Below are 24,188 nucleotides of genomic sequence, written 5' to 3'. Positions count from 1 at the left end.
CGATTCCCACCAAGGCAGGGCGGCCCGAAAAAGAAAAACTTTCACCGTCATTCACTCCATCACTGTCTTGCCAGAAGGGTGCTGTACACTACAGTTTTTAAACTGCAACATTAACACCCCTCCTTCAGAGTGCAGGCACTGTACTTCCCATCTCCAGGACTTAAGTCCGGCCTGCCGGTTTCCCTGAACCCCTTCATAAATGTTACTTTGCTCACACTCCAACAGCACGTCAAGTATTAAAAACCATTTGTCTCCATTCACTCCTATCAAACACGCTCACGCATGCTTGCTGGAAGTCTAAGCCCCTCGCACACAAAACCTCCTTTACCCCCTCCCTCCAACCTTTCCTAGGCCAACCTCTACCCCTCCTTCCTTCCACTACAGACTGATACACTCTTGAAGTCATTTTGTTTTGCTCCATTCCCTCTACATGTCCGAACCACCTCAATAACCCTTCCTCAGCCCTCTGGACAGCAGTTTTGGCAATCCCGCACTTCCTCCTAACTTCCAAACTACGAATTCTCTGCATTATATTCGCACCACACATTGCCCTCAGACATGACATCTCCACTGCCTCCAGCCTTCTCCTCACTGCAACATTCATCACCCATGCTTCACACCCATATATGAGCGTTGGTAAAACTATACTCTCATACATTCCCTTCTTTACCTCCAAGGACAAGGTTCTTTGTCTCCACAGACTCCTAAGTGCACTACTCACCCTGTTCCCTTCATCAATTCTATGATTCACCTCATCTTTCATAGACCCACTCCCAAATATCTGAATACATTCACCTCCTCCATACTATCTCCCTCCAATCTAATATCCAGTCTTTCATCACCTAATCTTTTTGTTATCCTCATAACCTTACTCTTTCCTGTATTCACTTTTAATTTTCTTCTTTTACATACCCTACCAAATTCATCCACCAACCTCTGCAACTTCTCTTCAAAATCTCCCAAGAGCACAGTGTCATCAGCAAAGAGCAACTGTGACAACTCCCACTTTATGTGTGATTCTTTATCTTTTAGTCCATGCCTCTTGCCAAGACCCTCGCATTTACTTCTCTTACAACCCCATCTATAAATATATTAAACAACCATGGTGACATCACACATCCTTGTCTAAAGCCTACTTTTACTGGGAAATAATCTTCCTCTTTCCTACATACTCTAACTTGAGCCTCACTATCCTCATAAAACCTTTTCACTGCTTTCAGTAACCTACCTCCTATACCATACACCTGCAACATCTGCCACATTGCCCCCCTATCCACCCTGTCATACGCCTTTTTTCAAATGCATAAATGCCACACAAACCTCTTTAGCCTTATCTAAATACTGTTCACTTACATGTTTCACTGTAAACACCTGGTCCACACACCCCCTACCTTTCCTAAAGCCTCCTTGTTCATCTGCTGTCCAATTCTCCATTTTACTCTTAATTCTTTCAATAATAACTCTACCATACACTTTACCAGGTATACTCAACAGACTTATCCCCCTATAATTTTTGCACTCTCTTTTGTCCCCTTTGCCTTTATACAAAGGAACTATGCCTGCTCTCTGCCAATCCCTAGGTACCTTACCCTCTTCCTTACATTCATTAAATAATAGCAGCAACCACTCCAAAACTATATCCCCACCTGCTTTTAACATTTCTATATTTATCCCATCAATCCCAGCTGCCTTACCCCCTTTCATTTTACCTACTGCCTCACTAACTTCCCCCACACTCATAACTGGCTCTTCATTGCTCCTACAAGATGTTATTCCTCCTTGTCCTATACACGAAATCACAGCTTCCCTATCTTCATCAACATTTAAGAGTTCCTCAAATTATTCCCTCCCCGTGCCTCAGGGGCGTTGACCCCCGAAACCCTCTCCAGGTAAACTCCAGGCAATCTTCCCAATGCCTCTAGCTCTCCATTTAATAACTCTCCTCTCCCCTTTTAACTGTCAAATCCATTTGTTACCTAGGCTTCCTCAACTTATTAATCTCACTCCAAAACTTTTTCTTATTTTCAACAAAATTTGTTGATAACATCTCGCCCACTCTCTCATTTGCTCTCTTTTTAGATTGCTTCACCACTCTCTTAGCCTCTCTTTTTCTCTCCATATACTCTACCCTCCTTGCATCACTTCTGCTTTGTAAAAAACCTCTCATATGCTAACTTTTTCTCCCTTACTATCTCTACTTCATCATTCCACCAATTGCTCTTCTTCCCTCCTGCACCCACTTCCCTGTAACCACAAACTTCTGCTGAACACTCTTAACCCTTTCAGGGTCCAAGGCCAAAATCTGAAGTCACGCACCAGTGTCCAAGAAATTTTGAAAAAAAAAAAATTATTTTTTCTTACAGAATTAAAGAGCATATTTTTGTGAAGGTAATAAAACAAAAAAAATTAGAATCTGATCAGTACTTACCGAGATACAGTGCCAAGAAGTTTGTAGAAAATGATGTGGTGGCGGCAACATCGACGAATTCCACATACGCGTATTATATTATTTTGTTGTTTTAGTTGTTTTTTCTTTTCTTTTCCAATTTTTTTCTATTCCTACTAACATTTGGGGCCTGAGAGACCAATACTGTATATAATGTATATATATAAACTCACTGTATTGAACACAATAACCGCACTAAAGTTATTATCATATTATTGTTTACCACTGTTGTTTATTACAATAAACATGCACAAATATTGTATAATACTAATGTTCTATCATATATTTACATATTTACAATCACTGGACATGGTTTTAGAACTGCTGGAGCTTGTGGAACTCCTTGAAACAAGGCACCATGCACAGAGGCACCTTACATTCCTCACACATAAACCGAGTGTCTTTGCGTCTTTGTTGCCGTCGTTTTGTTTGTGCACCGACAATGCATCTCTTCTGAGCAAATTTCTTTTGAGTTGAAGGAAGCTGTATTATGAAATGATCACCTTCTCTTCTCAAACGCTTGGGTATATTGTGATGAATTCGAGGACCATGTTGTATTGCAGGTGTTGTTACCTGGTACTTCATTATGAGTTGTCTGACAACAGACAAACAAAATTCACCATACGGTGGTCTGTTACCAGTCTTTATTTGGTACATATTATATGCATTCAGCATTGAAATGTCCATGAGATGGAAGAAAAGTTTCATGTACCACTTGTAACTCTTACGAACACAGTCAACAAAACCAATCTGCATGTCACACTTGTCAACCAAGCGCATGTTTTGTGTATAATCAATCACTGTCACTGGTTTTCGAATACGTTCATTAGTCACTCGATCAACTTTGCCACTGTCTTGCATTTCATTACGGTGAATGGTTGTCAACAATGTGACATCTCGTTTGTCATGCCACCGTAATGCCATGATGTCATTGGCAGTAAACACCTGCACGTCATCACCACGAACACCTGCGTTGAGCCTGGGCATATGTTTACGATTAGAACGCACTGTGCCACACACATCTGTCTTGTTCACTCGCATGAAATCACTGAGTAATGGGCTTGTGTACCAGTTATCGGTATATAATGTATGGCCCTTACCAAGATAAGGTGCCATCATGTTTCTCACTACGTCACCTGATATACCCAATAACATCTTGGTATCTTTCAATGTTTTACTACCCGTGTATACAACAATATCCAACACCAGGCCACTGTCACAATCACAGAGTACAAACAATTTTATACCAAAGCGGTTCCTCTTGCTCGGTATATACTGCTTGAATGACAGTCTACCTTTGAACAAAATCAAAGACTCGTCAATTACAAGATTCTTGAATGGATAAAAGTATATCCTGAACTTTTGTTTGAGATACATGAAAACATTTCTAATCTTGTATAACCTGTCACTTCTGTCAGGCCTGGTTTTGTCAGAGAAGTGCAACATACGTAACAGTAAGATAAACCTGTTCACTGGTATTATTTCACTGAAGGATGGGGTACAAATTAGCCGATCTGTGGACCAGTATGCTTTTATATTATGCTTATAGACGTGAGGCATAAGCATTATTGTTGCAAAAAGCAAATACATTTCTGCAACAGTCATCTCTTTCCACCTGTGTAGTCTTGACTGTGGTGATAAGATCGTATTTGCCATGGTGTACTGAAAATACTTATTACTTTCCCTGACAATAATTTCCATCAATGGCTGGTCAAAGAATAATTCAAAGAATTCCAGTTCATTGGCCGTGGTTCCAAGGGGACAGGTAGGTAGAATTCCACTTTGCGAGTCATCAAAGTGGTGAGGGCTGGGAACAAAATTGGGATTTTGCTGCCAATCCCAGATACGGTTTGCTGGTGGATACTGGACATCATAGGCTGGTTGTACGGGTGGTTGTGGCGGGCTGGTGGGTGACGCTCCGCTTTGTCCTTGAACTGACGAGTCAGCAGCGTGGGTTCCCGCGTGGCACAGCGAGTCACGCATGGCGGTGCCACTACCACCACCAGCCCCACTAACACCATCCACTGATGTCTGTGGCCCATCCATGCCAAGTGTAGCCACATCATCCTCACTATCACTACCTAAAACGGGTGTAGGGCCACGGGATGTACTCCGGGATGTACTCCGGGATGAACTCCGTTCCCTGGGCACAGCATAGGGTACACTACCCGAGCGCATGCGGCGGCGAACATACCGACGCTTCACTGGTGAATATGTTTCCTCACTATCACTACTCGAATGATCGTCGAGCGCAATAAAATCACAATCCACGTCAGAATCATCGTCATTACTGAAGTCAGAGGCCAGGCCACGGGAAAATATTAGTTTTCTCTTACGTTTAGGAACACCCGACCGTGAGTCACGAGTGCCCACACCAGAGGTAGAAGGTCGAGGATCGTCGGGGTTTTCTGCACTATTATCGATATCCTGGTCATTATTTTCGGTCACTAACTTATCAAAGCCGTAGAATTCGTCTTCATTTCCACTTCCATCAGTGTCAGAACTATCAGACAGGAAGAGGAGAGTCCCAATTTTCCGGGGAGTGAGAGCTGACTTGCGACGAGACATGGTGAACAAGGGTGACTGAGCCGGCGTTCCCACAATGCTATGCAGGCGCCTAGATTTTTTGTTTACGGCGCACACCCACGGCGCAGACCCATTCTCTCATATGTAGGCCTATGAGCGCTTTCGCGCTAAATTTGACGGCGCTAGAATTTTGGCGTAGATCTACGGTTTGGACACTCACCGACCAGCCGTAGATCTACGGGACGGACCCTGAAAGGGTTAACACTACATTAAACCTACTCCATACATCTTCGACCCAATTGCCTATACTCTCACTAGCCCATCTATTCTCCAATAGTTGTTTATATCTTACCCTAACTGCCTCCTCTTTTAGTTTATACACCTTTACCTCACTTACTTGCTGCTTCTGTTTTCCTTGTATCCTATCTACCTTTTACTCTCACTGTAGCTACAACTAGAAAGTGATCTGATATATCTGTGGCCCCTCTATAAACATGTACATCCTGAAATCTACTCGACAGTCTTTTATCTACCAATACATAGTCCAGCAAACTACTGTCATTACGCCCTACATCATATCTTGTATACTTATTTATCCTCTTTTTCTTAAAATACATATTACCTATAACTAAACTCCTTTCTATACAGAATTCAATCATTATCATTTACACCTGGCACCCCAAACTTACCTACCACACCCTCTCTAAATGTTTCTCCTTTTAGGATTTAGGTTTCCTACCACAATTACTCTCTCACTTGGTTCAAAGGTTCATATACATTTGCTTTACATCTCCCAAAATCTCTCTCTCTCCTCTACATTCCTCTCATCTCCAGGTACATACACTCTTATTCTGACCCACTTGTCACATCCGACCCTTATTTTAATCCACATAATCCTTGAATTTACACATTTATATTCCCTCTTCTCCTTCCATAACTGGCCCTTCAACATTATTGCTACCCCTTCCTTAGCTCTAGCTCTCTCAGATACTCCAGATTTAATCCCATTTATTTCTCCCCACTGAAACTCGCCTACCCCTTTCAGCTTTGTTTCGCTGAGGGCCAGGACATCCAACTTCTTTTCATTCATAACATCAGCAATCATCTCTTTCTTATCATCCGCACTACATCCACGCACATTCAAGCCTCCCAGTTTTATAAAGTTTTTCTTCTTCTCATTTTTAGTAAATGTGTACAGAAGAAGGGGGTTACTAGCCTATTGCTCCCGGCATTTCAGTCACCTCATATGACACGCATGGCTTACGGAGGGAAGATTCTTTTCCACTTCCCCATGGACAATAGAAGGGAAAAATACAAGAACAAGAGCTATTAAGAAAAAGAAGAAAAACCCTAGATGTGTGTATGTGTGTATATATGATGTGCATGCTTGTGTAGTGTGACGTAAGTGTAAGTAGAAGTAGCAAGATATACCTGTTATCCAGCATGTTTTTGAGACAGAATAAAGACACCAGCAATCCTACCATCATGTAAAATAGTTACGGGTTTCTGTTTCACAGTCACCTAGCAGGACGGTAGTACCTCCTTGGGTGGTTGCTGTCTACCAACCTACTACCTAGTATATACATATATATGTCAAACACTTTGGCTTGTAAGACCGAAACAGTCAAAGGGTTAAGTTTTAGTCTGCCCAGAATGTTTTGCATAACTAGGGGAAGCTTTTCAAAATATTTTTCGCAAGATTAATATTAGACTTGAAACTCTTAACAGTTTTTTTTTTTTTTTTTAACAAACCGGCCATATCCCACCAAGGCAGGGTGACCTAAAAAGAAAAATGAAAGTTTCTCTTTTTAAATTTAGTAATTTATACAGGAGAAGGGGTTACTAGCCCCTTGCTCCCATTTAAAGGGTCTGTGGGTACTAAAAGGACAAAAAAAATGAAATGGCAGTTGAAACTGTTAACTATACTTATGCCTATATTATTACTGTAGGTCTCAGGATCATGAAGTTTGTGGATATAAGCAGGGTAAAGGAGACAGTGAGCATCCTGATCCAACAATAAAAGGACGTTCACTGCATATGGGATTTTAATAAAAAAAAAGAATGGAAAAAAAAGACAGGTAATGCCTAATGACAAGACATCTAGCTCAGAAGAGCAGCTGTTTAAGTAAAGGATGTTATTTGATCCCCCATTGTTATTATCATCATGATCACAAAAAAAAAAGTGGAATGGCTAACTTTCCTCTGTTCACTGAAGGTGGACTGAGACCATTACTCAGCATCCTTCCAAGAGCTGAAGGCTTTGTCACATAGGTCTCTCACTGTTCCTACATGAAATTACTGACCTGGCTATTTATCATCTGGGGACCAGACATGTAAAATGCTCTGCATGTAACTTGAGACAATAGTACATTATGTTGGTGGGAAGGAGCATGTGGAGTATGAAGGTTTCCATAACTAGGTTGTTTAAACAGGCACTCAACAGACCAGAGGTAATGATCATTAACCTCAATGACAGTGTGATGGCATCATTCACAACATACAACAGACAGAATGTATATAATTGTGTATGAAATATACATAGTGTGTACTGATGTGCGGTGTGAATGTACAAGTAAAATATTATCATAAGAATTTATATTGCACACACATACCTTTTAAATGTAATCACTGTTTATTGTCATTAAGTATTTAGGATAGTATTTTTGATGCTGAGATTTCATGAAGTTACATTTCAGAGATATGAAGGACATGAAAGCTCAGCAGGCTAAGTTAGCTATGGAGACAGCCAAAGATGTGAATCAAGACAAAACTCTGAAAACTAAAGCCGATCGTGACCGTCGTCTTAAGGAAAAAAATCAAAACAACACGAAGAGGTTCATTGAAGAGCGCAAGATTTCTGCAATGAAACAAGGAAAGCAGAAAGAAAAGCTTAAGAAGGTGCACGAACAGCAGATGACAGAGCTGACTAGAGATATTCAAATGGTTAGCTGACTGAGTTCTTTTATTCCCTGTATTGCTTTTGTATTCTGTCTTAGCCAAGTATATTTCAAGCTTGAGTGTTAGTAAAACTGCATGATAACACCAGCTGATGCCAGATTTCTCTGCATACTTTTACTGTAATGATAATATAGCATATCATTTCATTTTACAAAGTTTATAATAATTTGTTACTTTGAAAAAGAGAGATTTTTTACTAGTAAGCAGCAACATGCAAAGGGTGGGTGTTACTTAGAGCTATAAGTTTTAGATTCAGTAATTAATGGCATTCCTCTGTCTCTGTGAACCTAATCTTTTTTCCTTACATTTATTAGGCATATTTTCCCCTTCAGAATGTGTCAGTGACCATTGGTATGTCACATCACATTCTTGCTCTTGGTACATAACATATTATTATAAACACATGTCTGTCATATTGTCTGCCTTCGTCATTTAGCTTTATACTGTTTTTATCTAGAATTGTCGTGGGGGGTTGTTGAGGATATAATGGAGAAAGATAAACACCGATGGATGTCTGGAGGCGTGTATTATATAGTCTTAAGAAAGGAGCCCAGATTTCCTGTCCGGTTTGCTGTGCCTAGCGAGGAAATAAGAGCAGGGCTTCTAGCCTATGGCTCACATGGGGAATCTCGTGATGTCATGGCTAGAAGGGACCCTTACTATAAAATTGCTGGGATGATCTGTCTGTCTAAGTGTACTACATAAGTAACACTGTTGACAGAACCTCAGATGCTCAAGTTCCTCTGTAAGCTCTGTCTTGAGAGATAGCTAGATGTAGAATCTTCCCAGACATTTCCACCATTTTTTAAGTGCTTAACCCTTTGAGGGTCGGTCATGTACAAGTATGTCATTGCAGCCAGGGTCGGTCATGTACTTGTATGCCTAAATTCTAGCGCCTTCAAATCTGGTGGAAGAAAGCTGGCAGGCCTACATATGAAAGAATGGGTCTGTGTGGTCAGTGTGCACAGTATAAAAAAAATCCTGAAGCACGCTGTGCATAATGAGAACAAAAAAACTTCTACTGTGTTTTTGGTTTAAAACAGTGACCTTCTAGTGAATTTTTGTATGGTATTTATGGTTGTATTCTCATTTCCTTGGTCTTATTTGATAGAATGGAAGATATATTACAGAATTAGAGATGATTTTGATTGGTTTCACGATGACATGTACCTTGAAATTGAGCTCTCGAACCTCAAAGGGTTAAAAAACTAAATATTTGTTTAAGAAATTTTTTACATGTTTGGTTATCACATAGATGAAGCCATCGCTATTTGCTAGCAATGAGAAACAAGAGTGTAACTAAAGAACATAACCATCAGCAGGTAAAAGAGTAACCCCTCCCCCCATCACAATGCTTCCATGGACAGCTGAGACTAATAGTCTGCTACCTGTATACATGTATGCTATTCAACCAGCTAATTTCTTTTTCTCTAATTCATCACAGTTGCTTGGCTTAATGCTTAATATTGCAATGGAGAACGTATAAATCTGTAGGGGAAGGAAGGCAGGGTAGGGGTTGTCCTCGAAAAGGTTGGAGGGGGGGAAAAGGAGGTTTTGTGGGCGAGGGGCTTGGACTTCCAGCAAGCGTGCGTGAGCATGTTAGACAGAAGTGAATGGAGACGAATGGTATTTGGGACCTGACGATGTAACCGGTTTTTTTATAAATCGGTTATTTTTATATAGTCGGACTTGAGTCCTGGAAATGGGAGGTACAATGCCTGCACTTTAGCGGAGAGCAGAGGACAGACAAATCGAAGGAGTCATTCAAAACCCCAGTACCTGAAGCAGGTGATGAAACAGCACCAGCAAGAGGTACAGGGGTATCAGGAGTGTCCGAAGAGTGGTCAAAAAACATGGCAGGGTCAGAACAGGGTGTGGTGTCAAGAAGGGGCCCAGGGATAGCAGGGTCATGGACTGGGTCTTCCATGGTTAGGTTACTTCTTTCTTTTTGTTTAAAAAAAAAAATAAAAATAAAAAAAATAATAAAAAAAGGGGGAATGGGGAGGAATAGTTCCTAGGAGGAATGAAAGGGCTGGAAATCTCCCTCCGCACCCAAGAGGGCCTCAGCACCACAAGTAGCGCAGATGAGACGTGGAACCCATGCCATACCCTACCCTTCATGCCAGTAAACCAGCAATCCGGGATAGCAACCTCACATCTGCCGAGCTACCTCGGTGGACAAAAGAGAGGGTGGCCAGATATCCTCCACAAAGCATACCTCCTTTGGTCACCACGCCCGGAATCTGAAAGGCGGCCTCCAGAGATACACCCATCGCCCGTAAGATGCCCAAAGCCACCCCCCGGGAGACCGGAGAGAGATTGGGACATCCCCAGGCAATCCAGATTCCACGGCAAACTACACCACCGCCAAGAACCTCAACGGAATGGGATGGACCCCGGTATCCTTCCCCCTACCTAGGAACTAGTGTGCTTGTGGGAAGAATCTGAAAGGCCAAAAAGAGGAAGGGAATAAAGGAGGGATGGGGAAGAGGAGGAAGAAAGGAAAAAGGGAGGATGGGGAGGATAGGATAGGGAAGGGGGGATTGGGGGGTAATTAGGTTCAGTCTGAGGAAGGAGACCAACAGGTCTAATTCCTCTAACCAAGAGCCTCTTCACTGTGCCAAGGAGCCCCCCTTGAAGAGGAGGGGTATCTGAACTGTAGTATCAGCATGCCTCTGGCAAGACAGTGATGGAGTGAGTGATGGTGAAAGTGTTTCCTCCTTTTGGGTCACTACCTTGGTGGGAGATGGCTAGTGTATTAAAAAATTAAAATTAATTGTGGAAGTTCATTAAGTAGGAAGGAAAATTTACATTAATTTATAAAATAGACAAAAAGAAGCTTATTTTACAAGATGGTATCATACTTACACAATGCATTTTGTAGGAGTGATCACCAGACATTTAACCCCTTAATGGTCCAAACATAGATCTACGTTCTTACTGCTAGCACTCCAAGCGTAGATCCACGTTTTATTTTTCCTGCCTCCAGAATTGGCACAATTGGCCTGAGATGCCTGGTCAGCATAGAATGGTCTTAACACTAGGTGTGTGCAGTATTAAAAAGATATGAGACCACTTGGTACCTCATGGGAGCACCAGTTCGATTGAGTGCCAGTTAGAGCAAACAGTGCAGCAAACACCAGGGATTCACTGATGTCATGTTGTATTAACACTCCCCTTTTAAGAGTAAAGTGATGTTGACCCTGAGTTTAGTGGCTTTGAGATAGATGTGGCCACAAGTAGTTGAGGATATGTCAAAAACCTCGATAATAATTACCCATGTGCAGCATTTGTGCAACACCCTTTCAATTTTGGTACTACTGGTAGTGTCATCCTGCCAGAGTGTCCTATAACCTATGCCCTAAGTAAAAATAAACAATTCTGGAACTTGTAATACATGTTCGTCAGGCTGGCCAGCTGGCTGGGTGGCTGGCTGTCTCTATCTCCGTCTGCCTGTATCTATCTCTGTCTCTGTCTCACATGTACACACAAATACAATTATACATAGCGTAAATTACCTGGAGAGGGTTTCGGGGGTCAATGCCCCTGCGGCCCGGTCTGAGACCAGGCCTCATGGTGGATCAGGGTCTGATCACCCAGGCTGTTACTGCTGGCCGCACGCAAGCTGACATATGAACCACAGCCTGGTTGGTCAGGTACTGACTTTAGGTGCTTGTCCAGTGCCTTCTTGAAGATAGCCAGGGGTCTATTGGTAATCCCCTTATGTATGCTGGGAGGCAATTGAACAGTCTTGGGCCCCAGACACTTATTGTGTTGTCTCTCAGTGTACTCGTGGCTCCCCTGCTTTTCATCAGGGAAATGTTGCATCTCCTGCTGAGTCTTTTGCTTTCATAGGGAGTGATTTTCATGTGCAGGTTTGGTGCCAATCCCTCCAGGACCTTCCAAGTCTATATTATCATGCATCTCTCTCTCGCCTGCATTCGAGGGAATACAGATCAAGAACCTTCAACCATTCCCAGTAGTTTAGGAGCCTTATTGTACTCATGCGTGCCGTGAAAGTTCTTTGTATATGTCCCATCCCGCCTAAGCAGGGGCCCAATACTGGATGTTGTTTTTCTCTTATATTTGGCATACGAGAAGAAGTATTTTTGTTTTTTTCAATTTCCTTTATGGCTTTTAGTTCTTCCTGTGATTCTTGTCTCATGTAAGGTTCCTTCCAGACAAAGTGCTATACTGTGCTTGTAGATATAATGCATAATAAGCATGACTGGCAAGTAATGCACATTTTCACTTGTTCAGGAATCAGACGTGACTACTCGGCATCATGTGTAATACCTGTTGGTTCACGAGTCGCTCTCTCTCTGAGACAGAAAAAGAAACAAGCAGAGAGACAGACAGATAAACAGAGCTAGACAGACAGACAGACATGTTTATGTGTAACAGTGAAAACAAATAAAACCAAGGCAGTGCACGATCATCAAACATCACTGCACTGTCAGCAGTGGAGTGACAATCATCTTACACCATGCTTCAAAGAAACTTCTTCTTCTTCTTCTTAATAATAATAATAATATTATTATTATTATTATTATAATATACTCCCATGTGTCCAAAACATTGCTGGAACCTATAAACATTATGTATATATTTCTAGACAATAGTATGTGACTAAGGTAGGTACAAAAGGTTCACCTGTCACTGTGTTTGTGACTATTTGAGTACTACTTCAGTACCTAATATTAGTGTCAGAACAAAGATTGGCTATGAAATCACAAAAACTACTACAAATTGTAATTATCAGAACATAAGAATTATGTAAATTAAAAAAAACAAGGAGAAAAAAGGTATATTGGCAACACTTCTGCAAGCATCAGCTCATGTTGCCATGAGGTGAGCAACAAGCACCGACTTTGCGCCCTTATACAATGGACCCTCGGTTATCGCCCATTCCGGTTATCAGCCAATATTTTGCTCATCAGCCGTACTGGATGCATCCACCATCAGCTGCTCATACGTTCCTGAGTCAGTGTGGCTGTATCTCTGGGCGAGTGAGGAAACTTCTGCTCATTCGTCCAAACATTTCGCTATAATTCATTGTTTTTGGTGGTTATTGATTAAGTGCAACTGCGAAATAAGTAACCATGGCCCCAAAGAAAGTTCCTAGTAAAGTTCCTTTGGTAAAGAAAGTGAGAATCATGATAGAATTCAAGGCAGGCATAGAGGCAAGGAGTTTAGCAGGCATGCAGGGAGTGTAGCAATGTTTATATGCAATGTATGTTTAACAATAATCACTCTTGGGCACATTAAATGTCTTATTTTAGATTATTATAGACTTCATTAATCCATATGATATTTTCTTCAAAATTATTTAACCCTTTGACTGTTTCGTTCGTATATATACGTCTTACGAGGTACCGTGTTTGATGTATATATACTCATAAATTCTAGCGGCTTTAAATCAAGCAGGAGAAAGCTGGTAGGCCCACACGTGAGAGAATGGGTCTGTGTGATCAGTGTGCACCATACAATAAAAATCCTGGAGCACGCAGTGCATAATGAGAAAAAAAAAACTCCAACCGTTGTTTTTTTTATTATTAAAATGCAGAATTTGTGGTCTATTTTTGTATAGTATTTATGGTTGTATTCTCATTTTCTTGGTCTCATTTGATAGAATGGAAAACATATTGTAGAAATAGAGGTGATTTTGATTGGTTTTACTATAAAAAGAACCTGGAAATGGAGCTCAAAATAGGGAAAATGTTTGATTTTTTGCTGATGTTCAAAAGTAAACAAATGATGTCATTGTCCAGTAAATGTCCAACTAGCCATTCTAGTATGCAGTCATGAATGGGTTGACATTATTTGTACAATTATTACAGTATTGCAGTAGTCTGCATAACAGTAAATCTTCTATTTTTTATTTGAATAAAAATTCAAAATAGAAAGCAAGAGTAATATCAGATGGGCCTGGAGACGTGACTGATGAACAAAGAAAATGTTATTTTTGAGCCAGTAATGTCTGCATTGTTCATTCTGGACCTTATTTTGAAATTGTCATATTTTTTAATTTTCGTGAAACTGGCCAAATTGCAAATTTCTGACCACGTTATTGGGTAGTTGAAATCGGTAAATGGGCAGTTTCTTGTACTCAATCGATAGAAAAAACAGAGTTCTAAAGAAATAGCTATGAGTTTGGTTGACTGGAACAATGGAATTAGCCGAAAATAAGGCTCAAAGTGGGCGAAATTGCCGATTTGTAAATATTGCCGAGGTCGCTAACTTTGCAAGAGCGTAATTCCGTCAGTTTTCCATCAAATTTCGTTTTTTTGGTGTCATTACAATCGGGAAAAGATTCTTTATCATTTCATAAGAAAAAAATTATTATTTTTTTTAACCCTTTGACTGCCGCAGGCCCCTTTCTGAAACTCATTCTATGTCGCAAAATATTCGAAAAAAAAAAATTATTTTGTCTTATGAAAATGTTAAGATTATTTTTCTGAGTGTTTTAGTCCAAAAAAAAAATAATTTTGCCATCAGTACTTACCGAGATATAGAGACGTGAAATTTGCAGAAAATGAGCCGCGTATGGCAACAGCGGCGACTGCTGCTCACCAGGTAAACTTTGGTTTACTTGTTGTATTTGAAGGTTTGTTGTTTTTTCCACTATTTTATTTTTTCACATAACTTATGTGGCCTGTGAGACCAAAGTAAGGTGCAATGTACATATATACACTGGTTGTATACAGCACAATAAGCACACAAACATAATTATCAATATATTGTTTATAAAAACAAACAATACAAAAAATTGTTTATTACTATTGTTCTATAATATATATACCAATGTACAGTCACCGAACATATTCCTAGAAGTTCTGCAGCTTGTGGAATTCTTTGAAACATGTTTTCATACACAATGGTGTTTTACACTCACACATAAAACCAGTGTGTGTGCATTTTTGTGGACTTTTTTTTTTATGTGCAAAGACAAAACACCTCGTCTGAGCAGTTTTCTTCAAAGTATTAGCAGGCAGTTGTGTTATGTAGTTATCCTAGGTAAATGGTCGTGTCATCATTCCTTCCTTCCTACCTTCCTGCATTCCTTTCCTACATTCCTTCGTCTTTCCCTACTTTTTTCCTTTCTTTCATCTCTACCTTCCTGCATTCCTTTCCTACATTCCTTCGTCTTTCCCTACTTTTTTCCTTTCTTTCATCTCGTCCTTCCTTCTGGTTTCTATAATATATATACACATATGAAAGTATCTAGTGACTATATATAAGTGCTATTATCTCCATTCAGCAAGCTTGTCTTGTGTGGGAGTGTGTGGCTTATAATTGTTTTGAGTCTCATTACTCACTCCCCCTACCACCTGGCAAAACAGTGGGGTCGGATGCTGCTTCCCCTCCATTCTATCTAATTATCTTTCTCCCTCATTCTATCTCTTTCAATCTGTCTGTCTATCACTGTCTCACAGGTGCACATAAATACAAGTATACATAGTGTAAATTACTTAGGATAACCCAAAAAATCCAGACAAAGTGTTATACTCTGCTTGAAGATGTGAGTAAACATGATGACAGTCTTGTGGCTCTGAGACAGAGAGCTAGACAGGGAGCTTGGCAGACAGACAAATAGACAGACACAAATGTTTGTGTACCAGCAAAAACAAAGGGAGGGCGATGGTCATCTAATCTTTTCTTATCAGCTGCACCCTCCCCCACCCTCGTTTACGCTCATCAAACGTCAGCTCTTATCAGATGTTATCTCCCCTTATCTTGTCACTGTCATGGGGTGGACTTTTTTTTTTTCTTGCTTCAAGGGAACAATATTATTACATGAAAATAAATGGTATAAAATACCGACACAATGGAAATATAAACACATATGCATATGTTTGTTTCCAATATTATTACATCTTCTTCCTCCTCCTTTTCCTCCATTGCTTTTGGTCTCAAACTCCTGGAAATCATGAAATTGATCTTCACTGACACTTCTATCTGTGTTAGAGCATCACTTGAGAAGAGAAGAGTCCCAGATTTGCTGGGGAGTCACATATTTCTTACCGCTAAGCATCCTGAAAAAGGACCACTGAAATGGCATTCCCACAATGCACCACTGGCTCCCCGATTTTTTTTATATGGTGCACACTGACCATGGAGACGCTTTCTCCTGCTTGATTTGAAGCCGCTAGAATTTATGCGTATTAATACGTCAGAAACAGTGGTGCACAAGACGTATTTATATGGCGTAAACAGTCAAAGGGTTAAATTTTGCGACACCAGGAGACACCTCAGGATTGGGGGTTGCAATGTTTATGTTATCGAGTCGAGTGGAGAGTAAACATTACATTTTCTCTGATTCAGCGTTTGAGAAAACTGCAAATCTGGCATCTCGCCTAGTAACCGCCCATCGTGTGCATTTGTTTACAATTCTCAGCATGAATTATTCATTACTTCTTCCTTTGTTTATGATGGCATCTAAAGGTAGTTCTTAGAAACGATTAAACTCAGTGAACATGGTAATAATATGGCTGTGTAGTGTAGCCCGCGGGGGGGGTGGGGCTACATACGTGTACTGTACCTACATCTACCACTGCCTACACTGACTTCCTACAAATAAATACTACTCACCTCTTGCTCTACATTAAGACTACAAATATTTTAAGGTAAATAATGAATGTACTCATTGTTTTCTGTATGTAAAACTATAGTTAATCTTCAAAAAAAATGTATTTTTTGCTAATATTTTTGGATGTGTGAAACGAATTAATTGGATTTACATTAATTCTTATGGGAAATATTATTTCGGTTTTAGGCCAACCTTCTGGAATGCATTACGGCCGATAACCAAGGGGTCTACTGTATCTCCATAAGTACTGCCTCCAGTTATTTTTTTTTAAATATTTGGAATGCAGAGACTGTAGATCTACATTTGGACAGTTAAGGGGTTAATGTTAATGTCTGGAAGCTGTGCTGTATGACCTACATGGGCTTGCTGCATGATTTTAAATATAATAATATTGGGAAGAAATCATTGTGATTCAAAACATTGTTGTATTTCATACTAATATTATTAATTTAACAACTTTTACTATATAATGTAACAAGTTGTACATTTCCACTTGAAATCTTAGTTTATATATTGATTTACAGGTTTTATTTTTTTCAGGCTATACAGTTCTATGAGAACACTGAGGCAGAGTACAAGATGTGGAATAAAATGGAATTCTTCTGTTGAAATTGGCATCAGCTTTATATTTTCATTCAGTACAACCTCAGCCTCCCATCGTCTACAAATATCCTACGTTTGTGTCTTACTTTATCTTAAAAATTCAAACCAATTATTATGACATGGCATATACAATAATTGACTTTCTAGATACCCATAGTGTTTGTACATCGTGTTAAGTAATATCCGAGTTCATTCTTTTTGTTTAGAGTAAACAGGTTTCTTTTTTAGCAGAGTAGTGCAGACATCTTTATCTGTGCCAACAATGTAAGATTTCATTGTTACATCCATGAACAGGGTATTTTCTACTGTTTAACAAGTCCATACACTTGGATGTACTGTATTTCTATTCTCATATCTTATATGGTCATCTCATTATAGTGACGACTTCAGAATTTCTATATAAGAGGGGCTTAAAGAGTAGCAGTCTGGTTGGAAGGGGAGGGGGGGGGTTAGGGAACTTATCTTGAAGCTACTTTATTGTTATTTGGAGTGGCTGATGGAGATTATGGAGGTGCTTGAGCCACCACCCTCTCCTCCCAGGCACAGTGACTGCACCCATATATATAGATGCATTGCAATATCTATGCATATACATACACATTAAGCTAGTATATATTTATTTGCCTTCCCTTTATAATTTCACAGTAAAATGAGAAGAAAACCACTATTCAAAAGAACCAGTGGTTCTTCATTAATTAGTGGTTTTTTCCATTACCTTCCATTAATTGAAAAATTATCTGTAAATAGTCATTTAAAACATTACATAAATTAGCGTAAAATAGAATAAGTTTTTGATAAATTTCTAAAAAAATAAAATTAGGGAATTTGACTTTATTAGTAACTATAACACTGTAAATACAATAACACACTTATAGCTTCAGTCACATTAAGCAAGTACTTCAATAAATAAATCAGTTCAACATCAAGGCCTTGCATAAATGTTTTTAATATAAAGTTTTACCTTAGAGTAGTGGGAACATTTGTTAATGGGTTATCTGGTGGGTGTTAATAGTAGCTGCACACCAATACAGACAAATCAGCTTCCCCATTTGACTGAACAGGTGTTCTCTTTTGGTTACCTTCATCTAGTCAATAATATGGTCTTTTCAAAAACCTATAATTGCTTGATGTAATGTATTGGCAATAAGATATTTTGATAAGAATGTTCCTTTGAAGTTTGTAATCTCATTCATTACAAGGTTTCAGTTGCAAAGTAAATTATTGTAGATATATTTTTGCCAGTAAGAGAAGGCTCACTTTTTTGAGCATTGACAAGTAGTTAACATTTTATAAAGATTTTGTGGCTCTGAAGAATCTACAATACATAATTAGGTGGTACTGCATTTGCATAATATTTAATTGAGCAGTGCTAGTTAAGTGTATAAAGTTTTTAACTTTATTTAGGAGAAGTGCTGAACCCGTATGGGTCATACAGCGCCTGGGTAAACAGGAGGCAATCAGGTTCAATCCAAGGATGGAGGAGATAAGTTGAATTCCTTGGATGAAGAGTCCCTCACCAGCATCACGCAACCTACCCTGATGGGACTCTCTTTATTCATAAGCATGCTTTGTATTTTTTAAATATGGTCCAAATATCACCAATGTCTGGATATGTTTGATTTTTTTCCACTTTCTGTACTATGTTATCTATTTCATTGATAATATTCACAATTATGCATTCCTCTTTTAAGGTTCAGCAAGTTTGCTTGATATGACTAGTTTGTTGGGAGTCTGGTGAAAATTGTATTAAAAGTTTAGCTATATATGTGTGTGTGTGTGTGTGTGTGTGTGTATATATATATATAATAATATATATATATATATAAATAATGTGTGTACATACAGTGGAACCTTGGTTTTCGTTTGCCCTGATTTTTTGTTGAATATGGTTTCAACTACTTTTTTCATCAAAATATTGTCCCAGTTTTCGTTCATCTTGCTTGTCATCCGCCATACTGAACGTGTCCGCTCACCCACACCTACACAAAGCATCCCATGCACACATTCTGAGTCAGCTGGCTTAATTTCTTGTCGTGTGAACATTACCCTGCTCATTCATACAAAACATTTCATAATATTGTTTTTTGTGCTCGTTTATCGCGTGCGACTGCTAAATAAGCCACCATGGGGCCAAAGAAAGTTCTGAGTGCCAGCCCTTTGATAAAGAAGGTGAGAAACAGTAGAATTCAAGAAAGAACTTGTACGAAAGTGGCATACATGTGGTCGATCTCGCCAGGATGTACAGGAAGTCCTCGTCAGCAATCAGTTGCATCCTGGTGAAGGAAGAAGAAATCAAGGAATCTGATGTTGCAAAAGGGGTAAGTGTGCTAACGAAACAGAAGTCACAAACAATGGAAGATGTTGAGTTGTTGTTGTTGGTGTGGATCGACGAAAAACAGTTAGCAGGAGAGTGTTGTGGAGGTGTTAATTTGCAAAAAGGCAAGGCAGTTGCATGTGGACTTTGTAAAGAATATGCTTGGAACGAGTGCTGCTGTTAGTGAATTTAAGGCCAGCAGAATCTGGTTCAACAACTTCAAGAAGCGATCTGGCATACACAATGTGTTGAGGCTGCAAGTTCGGACAAACAAGAGTCTTCAATAAAGGTAAAACTTATTTAAATGTTGATTTTTCCATTAATAGTAGTGCTTTATAGTTATTCTCTATCAAATGTATTTTTTGTTAATATTTTTGGGTGTCTGGAACGGATTAATTGGATTTACATTATTTCTTTTGGGAAATATTGCTTTAGTTTTTGTTGAATTTGGTTTTTATCAGACTCTCTGGAAAGAATTAAAAACAAAAACCGAGGTTCCACTGTATGTGTGTATGTATGTATATATATATGTATGTGTGTATATATATATATATAAAATACAGGTTGGCCATCACTGATCCAGCAATCAGTAATCCGGCACTAATTTTGGCTAGCATAATTTCAAATTTCTGGGGTTGCAACACTAAGCTGCCACTACTTTTGGTGGCATTACTTGCTGCATAAGTCATTCCATTTTCTATTTCTTCATTTATTGTTATAACCTGCTCACTTTTAGCCCTAGCCATGGTTCCAATGTACATTGTCCATAAAAGATAAGGTGGCCTGAAGCTACTGTCGGTCACCACGAGCTCAGTTCACTCAGATAAGCTATGACCGGTAAATTTGGGCTTACATATGAGAGAATAGGTCTGTGTGGTAAGTATGTCCTATATAGAAAAAAATCCTGCAGTACACAGTGCATAATGACAAAAATAGGCGACTGTGCTTTTGGTGTAAAAGGCAACTTTGTGGTGTATTCTCATTTTTTTTTTGGTGTCATTTGATAGAATGGAAGATATATTACAGAAATAGATATAATTTTGATTGGTTTGATGCTGGAAAGTACTTTAAAATTGAGCTCAAAGTAGCGAAAATGTTCAATTTTTGATGATGTTCAAGAGTAAACAGATGATATCACATGTCCAGCTGGCCAGTCTAATTCGCAGTCACGAATAGGTTGACATTACATGTATTTATACAATTATTACAATAATGCAGTAGTCTGCATAACAGTAAATCTTCTAATTTTTGTGTGAATAAAAATTAAAAATAGAACACAAGAGTAATATAAGAGGGGTCTGGAGATGTGACTAATGAACAGAGAAAAATGTTATTTTAGTGTTAGGAATGTCTGCATTGTTTATTCTGGACCCTATTTTGAAACTGGTATCTCTTGAAATTTGTGTGAAATTGACCAAATTACCAATTTCTGACCACTTTATTGGGTAGTTGAAATAGGTAAATGGGCGATTTCTTGTTCTCAGTCGACAAATAGAAGGAATACTAGTGAAATAGCTATGAGTTTGGTAGACTGGAAGAAAGGAATGGTAAAAAATAGGAAGTAAAGTGGTGGAAATCTCCATTGCATAAATATCGCCATTGGGTTAAGTGTATTCTAACCTAACCACTCTGTAATCTGGCACCCTACAGCTCTTAGTGATGGCCAACCTTTGTGTGTGTGTGTGTATATATATATAATATATATATATAATTTTATACACACATATATAGTTAATTCAAGTTATTGTGACTGCTAATAAAAACTGATCCAATTTTAGTTTTAGAAAGTATACATACATTGCTACTGATTTCCTGTATGAAAGTGTACTGCATGTTAAATTTATTTGAAATATTTAATCATTGTGACAATGCTTATGAAAGTTGATCCAATTTTAGTTTTAAAAATATAGTGCTATTGATTTCCTGTATGAAAGAGTACTGTATGTAACCTCTAGTCTTGTTCTAGTCACTTTGATAAGAATTTATATTTAGATATTATAATATATACATACATATATATATTTATATATTCACTGCATATGTAAGATTGCTTCCTCTGTAGTGCCAAGTATTACTGTGAACATGAAAAATATTATTACAGAATCAATGAGTGTGATCCCATTGTCAGGTTATAATAAGGTCCAGATTACACCTGACAATACAAATATGAAAAGCCTTAACAGTGTGCTAACAGAGGGTCAGTTCAAGTGATTGCAGTATTTTTAAAGTCCACAGTAGCTTCTTAATAATTTAAATTGTTTTGTATTATCCAGTATTATCAAAGTAGGAAACTTATGATTGAAATTCATAGTTTAAATTTGATCACTTTAAAAGATGCCTTGTAGAGGCTATATGTGTCAGCAAAGCCTTGCTATATAAATATTAGTGTAATTCATGAATTCTAGTGCTGCAATTTCTATTGTATTTTATTTATACAAAATAGAGAAATAGTGGACTGCATTATTTTCACCAGTTAAGACTGTCTGTGTAGTGAAAGTGGCAGTTGTACGTGTTTGCAGGTTGTGAAACTTTTGAACTTCTGTAATCAAACTTTCACTAATACACAAGTCATGGACTTCAGAAATAGAAAAGTTTCACCTCAATACAAACACAAATATGTCTATGTATTGTGAACAGTATTTACCAATAGGCGATTTTGCCAACGTGCCAAAGAATCAAAGTCTCCATCCTCTTGGCGTAACGCCCCTGGGCCGCAGAGTCAGCCAGTATTTTTCTACCTTTGGATAATAATGAGGGTATTTTTATCATCAATGTTTAGATGGTGAATTACGTCCATTAATGGTATAGTAGATATTTGTTTTGAGTTATGTAGAAGAATGACAGCACTTTTAACCCTGGCAGAGTTTTGGCATAAATTAGGAATTATTTTGTAAAAGGAAAAAGTGATAATCTTTTTCTGACTGTTTATACAATGCTGGCATTTATGCATGTGTTTGCCAGTATGTACAGGGGTGCAGTAGTCATGGCGAGACCATTTACATTCAATATGTGCCTATAATAACTTTCCATCTTTCAGATCTCTGTACTACACAACATCCTGTGCTTTACTTATTCCAGTATTACACACAATATGGTTATTTCTTGAAATAGACAAGTTGGTGGAAAAAATTAATATTTGATATGGGGATGCAGTATTATATTTTTTTGCCATTTGATCGTCAATATAATTAATGACATACAGCATTGTTAGAGTGGTTTTAAATTAGTGTTTATTTTTTTAATGAAAATTTTGAATCGTACTAAACTGGATTTTGAAATTGCTAAGATGTGTAAAACCTATTATTAAAGATAAGTATATTTTTATGAAAATTAATTTTAGGCAAACCAGGTGGTCATGTATGACTGTAGAAGCTAATAAGTTGTCTCTGCATTGCTCCCCATCCCCTCCTCTTTCACTGACAAAGTTTCTCATTGGTCACATTTATGCTTAAAGCCTTGCACAGTGGTTCCCACAAATTTCTAAACCCATATGTTCTTCAAGTATTGCCCTCATTTTACACTTCATTTAACATTCTCATAAATGTTTGTCTCTCACTTACATTTGTTAAAAAAAAAATAATTTCATATGCTATATTCTATTTTACTAATGTTAACAAATGGAGCCTGTTTGACTTTTGTAAAATTCTTTACCAAATATTTTGAGATATATTGTTGGGTCCAATGACTGGGGGAAGATTTTTGCATATCCACCCTGTAGTGAGTCAGACAAATTAAAGGTAACTATAAAGGAGATCTTTGTATAAACTATTATTATAAATTGGTAGTGGGCAGTCTGCTCAAATTCTGTGAGAACTGAAATGAGTATCTACATAAGCTTTAAAAAAAAAATAAAATTGGTTACATAGTCACTATAATGTATATTTTTAATCTTTGGTAACTTCTTGAGCATCAGTTAAATTACAGAAAAAACTTCCTTAATTTTGAAGATGAATACAATAAATTACGAACTTGCTTTGGATGCAAGTTTACATAAGAGTAACTCAGCATTCACTTAAGCCATATTAATGTCTTCAAAGAAATGTAGAGGATTTCTGCTGAACTTGTGGGTAATAATGTAATACTGGAAAATCTTCCTCCAGCTTTATACAGTTTTAAAGGTTAAAAATATAAAATTTATAGAAAAGATATACCATAATGGATGAAAGGAATATTGTCCTTTATAATAATAATTCAACCTGCAAAATTACTCTATTACTAATTAAAAATATGACCAGCTGATGACTTTTGTATGTGCAAGCCACAAGGAACTACCTTACTTGTTGTAACAAGAAGAAAGAATATCTACCAGGTGTATGATCTTGCCTTGATGCTGTACATGACTAAGCCCAAAAGAAATAGGTCTTGGTAGTCCATCTGTCCAGGCCTATAATAAAGTGCAGGCAAGTCACAATCACCAGAATGAATCATGTATATTGTTATTCTTGTGTATTATATCCCTGAAGACCATCTGTTTATTCCACTTTGATTGCATCACTGTGAGATGCCATTTTAAATAATAGTTTTTTTTTTTTATTAACACTTCAGCCTATTCCCACCAAGGCAGGGTGGCCCAAAAAAGAAAAAAATTCATCATTCACTCCATCACTGTCTTGCCAGAGGCATCCTTATGCTATAAAACTGCAACATTAACACCCATCCTTCAGAGTGCAGACACTGTACTTCCCATCTCCAGGACTCAAGTCCGGCCTGCCGGTTTTTCCGGAATTCCTTCATAAATGTTACTTTGCTCA

General features: G+C 38.3%; 1 protein-coding gene across 3 annotated transcripts in view; it reads left to right on the top strand.

Annotated features, from left to right (window-relative positions):
* LOC128688722 (1-phosphatidylinositol 4,5-bisphosphate phosphodiesterase-like) overlaps nt 1-23,676 on the top strand; it is a 224,259-nt gene extending 200,583 nt beyond the window's left edge. For all 3 annotated transcript variants that reach the window (XM_070084641.1, XM_070084640.1, XM_070084642.1), the window contains exons 15-16: nt 7,669-7,915; nt 17,061-23,676. In XM_070084641.1, the coding sequence (XP_069940742.1) occupies nt 7,669-7,915; nt 17,061-17,129 (316 nt within the window). In that variant the 3' untranslated portion in view covers nt 17,130-23,676. The remainder of the gene's footprint in view (nt 1-7,668; nt 7,916-17,060) is intronic.
* Nucleotides 23,677-24,188: the final 512 nt, after the last annotated feature.

The sequence above is a fragment of the Cherax quadricarinatus genome, chromosome 13 (assembly GCF_038502225.1).
Source record: "Cherax quadricarinatus isolate ZL_2023a chromosome 13, ASM3850222v1, whole genome shotgun sequence".
Lineage (NCBI taxonomy): Eukaryota > Metazoa > Arthropoda > Malacostraca > Decapoda > Parastacidae > Cherax > Cherax quadricarinatus.
The sequence above is the reverse complement of the archived record's forward strand: the minus strand, read 5'-3'. Positions and strand labels throughout refer to the sequence as shown.